At 43.8% G+C, this 13,728-nt stretch overlaps 1 protein-coding gene across 3 annotated transcripts in view; it reads left to right on the top strand.

Moving 5' to 3' along the window:
* The first annotated feature begins 735 nt into the window (after positions 1 to 735).
* cfap43 (cilia and flagella associated protein 43) overlaps positions 736 to 13,728 on the top strand; it is a 120,614-nt gene continuing 107,621 nt past the window's right edge. For 2 of the 3 annotated variants that reach the window (XM_043712887.1, XM_043712886.1), the window contains exons 1-4: positions 736 to 1,150; positions 5,449 to 5,702; positions 8,318 to 8,414; positions 11,143 to 11,310. In XM_043712887.1, coding sequence (XP_043568822.1) covers positions 1,122 to 1,150; positions 5,449 to 5,702; positions 8,318 to 8,414; positions 11,143 to 11,310 — 548 coding nt within the window. In that variant the 5' untranslated portion in view covers positions 736 to 1,121. Of the gene's footprint in view, positions 1,151 to 5,448; positions 5,703 to 8,317; positions 8,415 to 11,142; positions 11,311 to 13,728 lie in introns of those variants that run through there. The other variant, XM_043712888.1, reaches the window with a different exon arrangement.

Raw genomic sequence — 13,728 nt, 5'->3', positions numbered from 1 at the left:
CATGTGTTGCTGGAAAAGCGCAGCAGGTCAGGCAGCATCCAGGGAACAGGAGAATCGACGTTTCGGGCATAAGGCCTTCTTCCTGAAGAGGGTATTATGCCCGAAACGTCGATTCTCCTGCTCCTTGGACGCTGTCTGACCTGCTGCGCTTTTCCAGCAACACATTTTTAGCTCTGGGTTCGGGTCCGGGGTCCGGGTCCGGGTTCGGGTTCGGGTTCCAGGGTCCGGGGTTCGGGGTCCGGGGTCCGGGGTCTGGCTCTGGGTCTGGCTCTGGGTCCGGGTCTGGGTTCGGGGTCCGGGTTCGGGTTCCAGGGTCCGGGTCTGGGTCCGGGTCTGGGTTCGGGGTCCGGGGTCTGGCTCTGGGTCCGATGTCCGGGGTTCGGGGTCCGAGGTCCGGGGTCCGGGTCTAGGTCCGGGGTCTGGGTCTGGGTCTGGGTGTGCTCCGGAACCCGGTCCCGGGGGTGACTTCTCCCGATGGTCACCCTCCGGTTGTTTACGCCCTCGGCGGCCCGTTGTCATGGCACTGCCTTCCAACCAATAACAACCAGCTTTAACGCTGGGTGATCACTGAAGGAGCCTATCACCTGGTGTTTCCCTGTCACTAGGCAACGGCTGGAAGCCGGACCTGGGAGACAATAACGGAGTGAGGGAGAGAGATAGAGTTTAGAGAGGGACAGACAGATAGATAGATAGATAGATAGATAGATAGATAAGGGAAGGAGAGAGACAGAGAGGAAGGGAGATGGTGAAGTATTAAGAGAGAGAGGGATGAAATAGAGAGTAAGGTAGTGAGGGAAACAGAGGGAGAAACATAGTGAGGGAGTGTGATAGTGAAGGAAGGGGATAGTTAGGGGATATCATTTAGACAGGGAATGAGGGAGATGGTGAAAGAGAAAGTCCAAACAGGGAATGAGGACGAGAGAGTAAGATAATGAAGAGAAGTGAGAGGGAGAGATATAATGAGTGAGGGAGCAGTGTGATTTAGATAGGGAATGAGGAAGAAAATGTAAGAAGGAAGGAAATAGAGAGAACAGTGAAGCTGAGACTACTGAGTGACCCATTCCACTCTTTGGCCAATAACCCTGGTTCAAGGCAAGCTTTGGTCAGGACAAGGGGTGGAGATGGACAATGCAGACTCTCTATCTGTCAGGTGAGTCCTCAATAGCAACCACAAGGAGACCTTGTTTGCAGTTTCTACCTAAAAATAAATTATGAAAGAATATCTGCAAAACACTGAAGGAAGGCCTGCATGATTATGCAACATTTGACTCATTGAGCTAGAATCTGTCACATTTGTGTCATTTCTGATGTTGTAACTCACTATGTGTCTCCTCTCCTTTCACTCTTTTTGCCTTTTCCCATGAAAGTAAAATTAAATTCTAAGTTCTAGGGGTATTCATGCAACACTAGACCCTTCCCTCTATACAATTTCATGCCATGACCTCATCCTGCGTTATACCCTGGATCATCCTTCAAACTTCCATTCCAATCATAACCCCTCATAATTTTTTCACACTCGCTGGTTGCTTCTAATAAAGTCTGAAGAAATACTTAATGGAACAAGGGAAAAGATGAAGGATTTATTAATTAGGGAGTAATTGAGTGTGACTTGGTTGTAAGAATGCAGGGAGCTAGTGGGCTTTGTGGTACAGTAGTAATGTCCCTATAGCTGAGCTAGGTCTCCACAAGAAGCTAGGTTCAAGTCCCAATCTGCTCTAGAGGTATATAATAGTATTTCTGTGCAGGTTGATGAAAAATTATCTATGGGAAGCTATTATTCAGTGGGATGTAAGTTTTAAGAAGTGTGGTTAACTGAAATAAAACTCTTATGTGAAAAGTGTGGTTTTTGACTTTGTTTAAGTACAGTGTACATTTGGAATATAACAATGGTAACAGAAAGCAGTTGAGTCAAATTATAAAGTTTTGTGGTATGATTATCCATTCTGTTTTCTGAAGAAGGGCATTGTGACCAGTGGAAGAATGAAGTTACAACGTAGACCTAAATTACCTCTTTACTGAAGAGAAAACAAGCTAAGGACGTACTGCTTTTGTTAACATTTGAAGCAGGATGAGAACCAAGGTGATTGCTATTCAGAATTGGAGTCTGGTGGTTTGAACATGGATGAAGTTTGGACAGATTGTTAACTTTCATGGATAAAATTTATCAAAAAGATGATAAATTGGCTGCTTCTGAGGCATGATCAGATTTTGACAAATCTGGAAAGACCGATGTACTGAAAATGGAATTTATTAGATTGTTTGAAGTCTGCTGAAATTTGATTTGAGAATTCCTTGATCTCTATTGGCACTTAAGTTATTGAACTGTGACAAAGTATCAAGTATGGACAGATTCCTAGTTTTTGACGGGAGTGAAATTTGTAGATAAACATATATTATAATATTACAGAAAGTGGAGGATATAATGTTAGCAAATTAGCAAGACGATCTAAACACAGGTCGTAAGGGACAATATGAAAGGAGAACTGTACCAAATAGAAATGAGGATAGAAATGCAATGATAATTTTGAGAAGCAAGAGAAGTTTGAATTTACAACAAATGAACCCCAGAAATGCTCAAGGTGTAATCCAATTGATGTTTTAGTTGTGATTCAAAGAACCATTATGCCACAAATTATCACAAAGGGTATAATAAAGTATTCAAAACTATACCTGGGATGGAAGATCTGGAAAAAGAAGATAATGACACAGATCAAAGAGAGGACATTGTATTGGTCACAAGAAGTTTCAGCCCATTGATGAAAATGTTGGTGGCAAAGTTTTTCAGTTGTGCAATATTAGACAGAATGTAGGAGCAAATTACAACAGATGCTGGAACCTGTATTGAAAACAAAAAATGTTGGAAATCACAACAGTTAGACAGCATCCATGGAGAGAGAGCAAGCTAACGTTCGAGTCTAGATGACTGTTCATCATAGCTGACATGAAGTATGGATGGACAGCATTTATACAATGGTAGAGGGTGTGGAGTTGAAACTTTATTGCTGGAACAGCACAGCAGGTCAGGCAGCATCCAGGGAACAGGAGATTCGACGTTTCGGGCACAGGCCCTTCTTCAGGAATGGAGGCCCTTCTTCCTGAAGAAGGGCCTGTGCCCAAAACGTCGAATCTCCTGTTCCCTGGATGCTGCCTGACCTGCTGTGCTGTTCCAGCAATAAAGTTTCAACTTTGATCTCCAGCATCTGCAGACCTCACTTTCTCCTAGAGGGTGTGGAGTGCTGGGGTGAAAAGGCGTTTGATAGTGCAGATTAAATGACCAGATTATGAGAATTGCAGAACAATGATGTGTCTAACTGCCAAACAGGAAAAAAACAGACAGTCCCACTGGAGTTGAGGGAAGGGAGAGAGGACATGGTGACAGAGAATGTAAAACAAGTAAAGCTAAAAGAAAGGGCAGGAAAGGGAGTGGGTTCACAATCTGAATGTGTTGTACTCAATACTGAGTCCAGAAGGCTGTAAAGTGCCTAATCTGAAGATGAAATGTTGTTCCTCCAGTTTGTGCTGTGATTCACTGGAGCATTGCAGCATGCTGAGGGCAGACAAATGATCATGCGAGCATGGAGAGGTTGGACAGAAGGGTCTGTTTCCATGCTGCACATCTTTATGACTCTATGTTAAATTTGTATCAATAAAAATCTGGGAATTTAGAAAAGCCAGCCAAAATTTGATTGCTTGTTGAATAAAACCCATCTGATTCTTTAATGTTCTTTAGGGAAAGAAATGTATTGCCATTTCTGCCTAGTCAAAGGAGTGGGTATGGGCACCCACATAGGTCCCAGGTGTGCCTGCCTCTTTATGGGGTATGTGGAACAATCTTTGCTCCAGTCTAACACTAGCACCCTCCCACAACTCTTTTTCTCGGTACTTCATTGACTGTTTTGGTGCTGCTTCATGTTCCTGTCTGGACCTTGAAAAATGTGATCATTTTGCCTCCAATTTCCACCCTTCTATAACTTGCATAAGGTCCTTCTCTGACACTTCTCTTCCCTTCCTTGATCTCTCTGTGTTCAAATGACTGGCTATGGGAAGGTTGGGGTTATACTTGCGCATGGACTGGAGGTGTTCTGCAAAGCGGTCAGCCAGTCTGCATTTGTTTTTTGCAATGTAGAGTCGGCCACATTGGGTGCAGCGAATGCAATACATCAGATTAGAGGAAGTACAGGTGAAATGCTGCATCACCTGGAAAGACTGTTTCGGGCTTTGGATGGTGAACAGAGAGAAGGTGAATTGGCAGGTGTTGCATCTTCTGCGGGTACATGGAAAAATGCCATGGGAAGGGAGTAAGGAATTGTGTGTTTCCAGAGGGAAGGCTTCTGCAAAATGGGAGGGGCAGTGAAGGGAGGATGTGTTTGGTGGTGGCTATCTGCTGAAGTTGTCTGAAATGGAGAAGAATGATCCTTTGAATGCAGAGGCTTGTAGGATGAAAAGTGAGGACAAGGAAGATCCGATCACTGTGTTGTGAATGATGGGAAGGGGCAAGGGCAGAAACAGCATTTAGGTCGGATGTGGTTGAGGGCCCTTCAATCACAGTGGTGGGAAACCACAGTTATAAAAGATGGAAACCATGTTAGCAGTGCTATTTTGGCATCATCAAAACAGATATGACATAGGCAAAGGAACTGGGAGAATGGGATGAAATCCTTGCAGGATGTGGCATGTGAAGAGCTGTAGTGTAGATAGCTATGGGCGTCAGTGGCTATGTAGTGGATGACAGTGGACATTTTATTCCTCGAAACGGAGACAGAGAGGTCAAGGAAGGGAAGAGAAGTGTCAGAGAAGGACCTTATGCAAGTTATAGAAGGGTGGAAATTGGAGGCAAAATGATCACATTTTTCAAGGTCCAGACAGGAACATGAAGCAGCACCAAAACAGTCAATGAAGTACCGAGAAAAAGAGTTGTGGGAGGGTGCTAGTGTAAGACTGGAGCAAAGATTGTTCCACATACCCCATAAAGAGGCAGGCACACCTGGGACCTATGTGGGTGCCCATATCCACTCCTTTGACTAGGCAGAAGTGGCAATACATTTCTTTCCCTAAAGAACATTAAAGAATCAGATGGGTTTTATTCAACAAGCAATCAAATTTTGGCTGGCTTTTCTAAATTCCCAGATTTTTATTGATACAAATTTAACATAGAGTCATAAAGATGTGCAGCATGGAAACAGACCCTTCAGTCCAACCTGTCCATGTCAACCATGGTGGGATGTGAAGCCATGAGCTAGAGCATTAGCCCTGGATTACTAGCCTCATGTCACTGCCATCACAGAGGAAGTGTACTGGTTGCTGAAGTTCCTGAGATGTGCCTGGGAATGTTTTTATTACATTAAGGCGTATTCTTATTGGTTAAGGTGGAGTGCAAGTGAGGGACCATTAAGCATTTAGTTTGACTGGGCTGCAGGTCTGTTCATTTTCGCCTTTTATATCCTTCAGGTGGGTGAAAGGTTACACACCACAGAAGGTGCTTTTTGTGAACAATAACACAATATGTTACCCTTGTGGAAACTTTCTGATCTTCATGGACATAAACACAAAGAAGGAGAAGGTGCTGCAATGCGAGAATGGGAGTATTGGAGTTTTCACGACCAACAGTACCAAAAGTATTGTTGCCTTTGCAGAGCAGCGGTTAAAGCCATTCATAAATCTGTACAGCTTTCCTGAGCTGACCAAGACTTCTGTCCTCACGGGTATGTGCTGTTACTCTTCAAAATCAAGCATTCAACAAATGGTCTTGGTATAAATGCATTAAGCTCCACGTGCTTTTGTGATGTTACACATATGCTTTACACCACAATTACAGTGATAGAGTGCATGGCAGCAGAAACAATCAAACTGTGGAAACTTCACTGGCTTTGAAAGATTTTCAAGGCATCAGTCTGCAGCACATTCTGTAGTCTCTCCTATTATGTATATTGTATGATAATCCCGAGTTTCAATCCTGTTATGTTTCAACTTGACTTCATTTCCCTTTCATGTCCCTTTATTATTTGCTAGCAAAGGCTTTGTTTACACTAAATTTAATGCATACTATACCTGTTAATATGCCTCATAGGGGTAGCACATTGGAAAAGAAGCCCTGCTATTTCCAGAATCGGACAAAAATAGCAAGTAAGAAGAATCCCCAGTTTACCTATTTTTTTAGACCCAGGTTGACAGAAAGCATGGGTCAGGTTGCTGTACTTAATGATAACTGCTACCTATTACAAATAAATAGATTCTAACTACAGATAAACAATTATGAACAATTGACACATAACTTTACTAATTAGAACTCTAACCCACTTGTAAAACTCCCCCTCTATACACATACACAGACAGACACAAAAAAGGGGGTGTTATGGTTGGAGAGAAAGACTGGGGAGAGAGTCCATCACTTCCTGGTCACATGGTTTGCTAAGGTGATCATTTGGCCAATCTGAACCCTACTTCTTGATCTTCCTTTTCAGGTACTTTCATGTTTTTTTCCCCCCAGGAGGACAGGGTGACTGGTTCACACTTGTTAAAATCACTGATTTATTAATTACAGGTCACAATTTACAGCAACTGATGAGGGGAAATAAACTAGCTATTTTCAGGCTTGAGATGCTTGTAACTTTGAGTGAAACAGCTTGTTTCCTTTCAGAGGTCCGATGGTTCTGATCTGAACATTCATACACCCAAGCTGTTTAATTATCTGGGAGCCAATCACATAGTTGCTGAATGTAGGAAGCTTTTGTTGTCAATAACTGGTCATAAGTCCAGAGACCAATTGGACATTTGTTGCTAGCCGAAGCTCTATTCATACACAATCCCCTAACTTCAGCTTGTCTCTAATGAGACTTTCTGCATTGCTTAAAGCAATAACTACGTAAATAGCACTTTCAATTAGTGTCAGGTAACTTGCTTTAAAAGTGCCATAATCCTTTGCTGTTAAAGCAGTTCTTTTCCCATTTCAGACCATAATCAAAATGTAGATAAATAACAAGTTACCATTTTTAAACTGACCTGGGAGTGTTTGATGGGGACAGTGCAGGCAATGGTTTACTCTATCTAACCCCATGTTGTACCTGCCCTGGGAGTGTTTGATGGGATGGTGTAGAGGGACCTCTACTGAATATCAAACTCTGTTGTACCTGTCCTGGGAATGTTTCATGGGGACAGTATAAGGCTATAAGATGTAGGAGCAGAAGCAGGTCATGCAGCCTATTGAGTCGACTCTGCCATCAATTAGATGATCATTGATCTGATAATCCTCAACTCCAATTTTTTGCCTTCCCCTCCCAACCCCTGATTCCCTTACTGAACAATGCCAGTATCTCTTTTCTTCGATACGGGGCCCAAAACTTCACAGAATTCCAGTTGTGGTCTGACTAGTGCCTTATACAGTTTTAGCAAAACCTCCCTACCTTTATACTCCATTTCCTTTGAAATAAGCAACATCATTCCATTTGCCTTTTCTATTTCCCACTGAACTTGGATGCTAACTTTTTGGGATTCATGATTGCGGATTCCGAAATCACTCTGTTCCGTAGTGTTAGAACATAGAACAATACAGCACAGAACAGGCCCTTAATGTTGCACTGACCTGTGAACTATTCTCAGCTCGCCCCCTACACTATCCCATCATCATTGGTTTTTTTTAGAATATAGCTTAGATTCCCTACAGTATGGAAACAAGCCCTTCAGCCCAACAAGTCCACATCAACCCTCCGAAGAGTAACCCACTCAGCCCCATTCCCCTACCCTATATTTACCCCTGACTAATGTACCTAACACTATGGGCAATTTAGCATGGCCAATTCACCTGACCTCCACATCTTTGGATTGTGGGAGGAAACTGGAGCACCTGGAAGAAACCCACGCAGACACGGGGAGAATGTGCAAACTCCACACAGACAGTCACCGGAGGCGGGTCCCTGGTGCACTGAGCCACCGTGCCGCTGGAATCTTTATCCATTTAAATAATATTCATCACCTCTATTCTTCCATCCAAAGTGCATAACCTTTCATTTCCCCTCATTGTATTCCATTTGCTAAGCTATTACCCACTCGCTTAATCAGGGTATATCTCTCTGCAGACTCTGTGGCATGTTTACCACTTGTCTCCCCACCCACTTTTGCATCATCTACAAACTTGGCTATACTGTAGTACATGTAGGGGGAGCTTTAATCTGTATTTAACTCCATGCCCCGTGCGTATTTGCTGCTGTTTTCTGATGTGCAAGTGCGTTATATTTTTAATTTCTCACATTCTTAAAGTTGATGAACATGAGTGTCACAAAAACCAGGAGGTTCTCATGATGGTAGTTGTTCTGTTTTGCAGATGGGGCGGAGTTGGACTACATGCTTCTGGAGTTCAGCTACTCGGGCTTCTATTTTGCCAGCTTCTCCTCTCTCCCAGAATTCAATCTCACCATCTGGTAACTTACCTGTTACAGATATTGACTTTTGCTTCACAACGCTGTGAGAATGTGGTGCAGGTTATCAGAGATAGTTGAGGCATATTGTATAGATACTTTGAAGGAAAACTAGATGAGCACATGAGTGGCTAAAAGAATTCACTGATTTGCTGACAGGAGACTTATATGGGTCTAATGAATCATAGAATGTCCAGCACCAAAATAGCCTACATAATCACACTTACTGCGCTAGAACATAGAACATAGAAAAATACAGCGCGTACAGGCCCTTTGGCCCTCGATGTTGCGCCAATCCAAGCCCACCTAACCTACACTAGCCCACTATCCTCCATATGCCTATCCAATGCCCGTTTAAATGCCCATAAAGAGGGAGAGTCCACCACTGCTACTGGCAGGGCATTCCATGAACTCACGACTCGCTGAGTAAAGAATCTACACCTAACATCTGTCCTATACCTACCACCCCTTAATTTAAAGCTATGTCCCCTCGTAATAGCTGACCCCATACGTGGAAAAAGGTTCTCATGGTCAACCCTATCTAAACCCCTAGATAGGTGGCCTGGCTCCCCAATATAGAGGAGGCCACATCGGGTGCAGCGGATGCAATGAATGATGTGTGTGGAGGTGCAGGTGAATTTGTGGCGGATATGGAAGTAGGAGACAGGCCGCCTACTTGCGGAATGTTTCAGAGAACACCTCTGGGACACCCGGACAAACCAACCCAACCCAACCACCCTGTGGCTCAACACTTCAACTCCCCCTCCCACTCCACCAAGGACATGCAGGTCCTTGGACTCCTCCATCGCCAGACCATAGCAACACGACGGTTGGAGGAAGAGCACCTCATCTTCCGCCTAGGAACCCTCCAACCACAAGGGATGAACTCAGATTTCTCCAGTTTCCTCATTTCCCCTCCTCCCACCTTGTCTCAGTCAAATCCCTCGAACTCAGCACCGCCTTCCTAACCTGCAATCTTCTTCCTGACCTCTCCGCCCCCACCCCCACTCCGGCCTATCACCCTCACCTTGACCTCCTTCCACCTATCGCATTTCCAACGCCCCTACCCCAAGTCCCTCCTCCCTACCTTTTATCTTAGCCTGCTGGACACACTTTCCTCATTCCTGAAGAAGGGCTCATGCCCAAAACATCGATTCTCCTGTTCCTTGGATGCTGCCTGACCTGCTGCGCTTTTCCAGCAACACATTTTCAGCTCTGATCTCTAGCATCTGCAGTCCTCACTTTCTCTTCTTCTTTTTGCTCTAGAGCATCCCTAGTGTAGTAAAATCAGGTGTACACACTTGTAACTATACATTATTAGGTTTTGTTAAACCTAACTACATACACAGAATACATAATTTGCAACCCTACAGATGACATTGAGGGAACATCAATTTGTATCTAAGCCTATGTTGTACCTGCCCTGGGACAGTTTGGGGTCAGTGCAGATGTAGCTTTTCTCTGGATCTAACTCTTGCTGTCCCTGTTTTGGGAGCGTTTCAGAGCTTTACTCTGAATTTAATCCCAGGCTATAACAGCCCATGGAAATGTTTGATGGGGATAGTGTAGAGGTAACTTTACTCTATAGTTAATTCTCTGCTGTGCCTACTCTGGGAGTGTTTGATGGGGTCAGTGTAGAGGGAAATTTATTTCAACCATGTGCTATACCTGTTGGAGAGGGTTTTGAGGGGAGATGTGTATAGGTTGGTGGTTGTGGGTGTGGGAAGCAGTGTCAATAGGAAAAACAAAGAAGGAGTATTACATGTGGGCGGCACGGTGGCACAGTGGTTAGCACTGCTGCCTCACAGCGCTAGAGACCCGGGTTCAATTCCCGACTCAGGCGACTGACTGTGTGGAGTTTGCACGTTCTCCCCGTGTCTGCGTGGGTTTCCTCCGGGTGCTCCGGTTTCCTCCCACATCACAAAGATGTGCAGGGTCAGGTGAATTGGCCATATTAAATTGCCCGTAGTGTTAGGTAAGGGGTAAATGTAGGGGTATGGGTGGGTTTCGCTTCGGCGGGTCGGTGTGGACTTGTTGGGCCGAAGGGCCTGTTTCCACACTGTAATCTAATCTAATCTAATCTAAACTCTGCCTCTGACCTTGTTTGGTATCTCATAGGATGGTGAAATGATCAGATTAGTGTCTTACAAACATTGTGCATTCTAAATGTTTTCCTTCTTTGATAAGTCTGAATGGTTAAAATTAAGAATCTTACATGAAATTGAATAAAGATCATGTGCAATGATTTCACCTTTAGTCTGTAATATTCTGTATCAGCCTTTGCATACTACTGCAATAACAAGTTTGCCTCTGCAGCCTGATTTTGTGTTTTAATTTAGTTGTGTTCTTTATGATGTCCTGTTACACATGGCAATCTATGAATTTGATGTCAAGACAGGAAGAATTGTATATATCATGGTATGTGCTAAACAATCTAAGTGCTGCTTTGTGCCTAAGGGTCAACAAGCAGCAGTGACTAGTCATGCCTGCTGTGATTAATCTTTCCTTTCCCAGTCCTGTTGGCAGTAGGAGCATGGGATTGACTTGTGCTCACCCTGGCTATTTTCCAGCGGCTACACTTCTGCAAAACTCATATTCAGATCTGAAGTTTGCGGCTGTGAAAATCTGACATCTTCAACATTTTGGTTTCCCAAACTTTTGCTATTTGAAATAGTTGGGAAGGAATGTCAGCTTCATCTGTTAATCTGTTTTTATTGCTGTCAATTTTAAGGAACTGGAAGGCAAACGTTCGTCTTTGTAGCGAGTCTATTGTAGGCATGCAGCCTACTGTTCTGAGTTTTAACCCAGTGAACCAGCTCCAACTGTGTCTGGCCAGTGAGGAGCGCCTGTTACTGTGGAATATTGAACGATGTGATGACTTTCACCTATTAAAGCGCATGTAAGTGGCATGTACCAAAAGTAGTAATTACTGCTTTATCAAAAGCACATTCTACCGTAGTTATCTAGGCATCTAGAGTGTCCTATTTCAATAACACAAAGAAATGAATACTTTTATCCAGCACCTTTCACAATACCAGGATATTCAAATGTGCATTATAGTTATTGGGGTTCTTTTCAAATGTCTTCACTTAAAACATTCTCCCCGTGTCTGCGTGGGTTTCCTCCGGATGCTCCAGTTTTCTCCCACAATCCAAAAATGTGCAGGTTAGGTGAATTGCCCGTAGTGTTAGGTGAAGGGTTAAATGTAGGGGAATGGATCTGGGTGGGTTGCGCTTCGGCGGGTCAGTGTGGACTTGTTGTGCCGAAGGGTCTGTTTCCACACTGTAAGTAATCTAATCTAATCTAATCTAAAATGTAGAAAATATGGCATACAGTCTGTGCGCCCTACAACAGCGGGCAACTGTGTGGAGTTTGCACATTCTCCTTGTGTCTGCGTGGGTTTCCTCCGGCTGCTCCAGTTTCCTCCCACAATCCAAAGATGTGCAAGTCAGGTGAATTGGCCATGCTAATTTGCCCATACTGATAGGTGCATTAGTCAGGGGTAAATATAGGGTTGGGGAATGGGTCTGGGTGGGTTACTCTTCGGAGGGTCGGTGTGGACTTGTTGGGCCCAAGGGCCTGTTTCCATACTGTAAGGAACCTAATCTAAATCTAAACAGCAAATATAATAATGATCATTTCAACTGTGAAATGCTCTTAAAGGGATAGGTATTGATCAGGATATTAGTTTGTATTTTGTAAAATAGTGCAATAGGACACATTATGCCAACCTGAGATAACAATGGGGCCTCAGTTTAATGCCTGATTTGACACTGAAAGCACTTCCTCTGTACTACAACACTGGAGTGTAGACCTGAAATACAACGGACAAATATAACTTGCAGCTTCCCTTACTGAGGTTTGACCGGATCTATGTTAAAGGTATTGCATTCCTACTTTCCAAATTGGCTTTTGTAAAACAATCTGGAAAAAGATGTATAAGATAAATCAATGCAAAACAGCATTCAAATGGAGATTGAGAGGGTTCAGATTTAATATGTTTCCAAAGGTCCCTCCATGTCAAAAAAAAACATTAAACGATAAACCAAAAAAAGAGCCTTCTTTTGAATACCAATAGTAGGACAGTGCAGAAAGACTTGAGAACTATAGAAAACACAAGGGAAAAAAATTGAAAAGTAGATTAGAGCAACTGAGCAGAGATATAAAAAATCTGGGAAAGTAAAATCGAGAAATCTAAAAAATATTTTCTAAACACATTACATTTGTGGAAGACAGTGACATAGTGGTAATGTTACGAAACAAGTCAGTGGTGGAATTTAAAATTCAACAGCAAATCAGAATTATAAAGCTGTCCATCAGTAATGCTGACCATTAGAAACATCATTGATTGTTGCTGAAGTAAGTGCACAGAAGCTGGTATCGCTTCATCAAGTCACCCTTTGTTAGACCACAGCACATAGACTCTGACCAGCTAGCCCAGAGCCAGTCTCTAGACTGAGGAGACTCTCTAACATTCCTGTTTATATCTGTCAGCCAGGTTTCCCTGATTGACTCAGGTTAATAACCTCAATCATAGAGGCCCTCACTCCAATCACCACACCCCTCTCTCACCCCCAAATGTTCCAGGATGTACGCCTGTTCTTTTTCTTGTAGCTTCTCCTGGGATGTTTTTGCCCCAGGTTCAGTTCCTCTGACTCTGACTCGGACATGGGTGGTGTGTACCGGACCATAGCCCCTCTCTTACGATTGGAGCTTTGAGAGAATTTCCTTCTCTTTTCAGGCAGTAACGGTATCGAAACTGGATCCATTTCGGACTCTGAGATTTTATGGACATTAGATGGAGGGTGAGAACTCACAGCTTCTGATAGCATTTCTGGTTTTTCTGATCTGCCCTGTTTGCAAGGGAGCAGCTTTTGTGTGATCCACACATTTCTTCAGGTCCATCTCACCTATCCAAACTTTGTATCTCCCAGCACCTGACCTCATATCAACCTTCAAGGGGAAAGTGAGGACTGCAGATGCTGGAGATCAGAGCTGAAAATGTGTTGCTGGAAAGGTGCAGCAGATCAGGCAGCATCCAAGGAGCAGGAGAATCGATGTTTCGGGCATGAGCCCTTCTTCAGGAATGAGGAAAGTGTGTCCAGCAGGCTAAGATAAAAGGTAGGGAGGAGGGACTTGGGGGAGGGGCGTTGGAAATGCGATAGGTGGAAGGAGGCCAAGGTGAGGGTGCGTGGAGAGGTCGGGAAGAAGATTGCAGGTCAAGAAGGTGGTTCTGAGTTTGAGGGTTGGGACTGAGAAAAGGTGGTGAGAGGGGAAATGAGGAAGCTGGAGAAATCTGCATTCATCCCTTGTGGTT

Source organism: Chiloscyllium plagiosum, chromosome 22 (assembly GCF_004010195.1).
Source record: "Chiloscyllium plagiosum isolate BGI_BamShark_2017 chromosome 22, ASM401019v2, whole genome shotgun sequence".
NCBI lineage: Eukaryota > Metazoa > Chordata > Chondrichthyes > Orectolobiformes > Hemiscylliidae > Chiloscyllium > Chiloscyllium plagiosum.
Note: the sequence above shows the minus strand (reverse complement) of the source record. Positions and strands in the feature narration are given on the sequence as shown.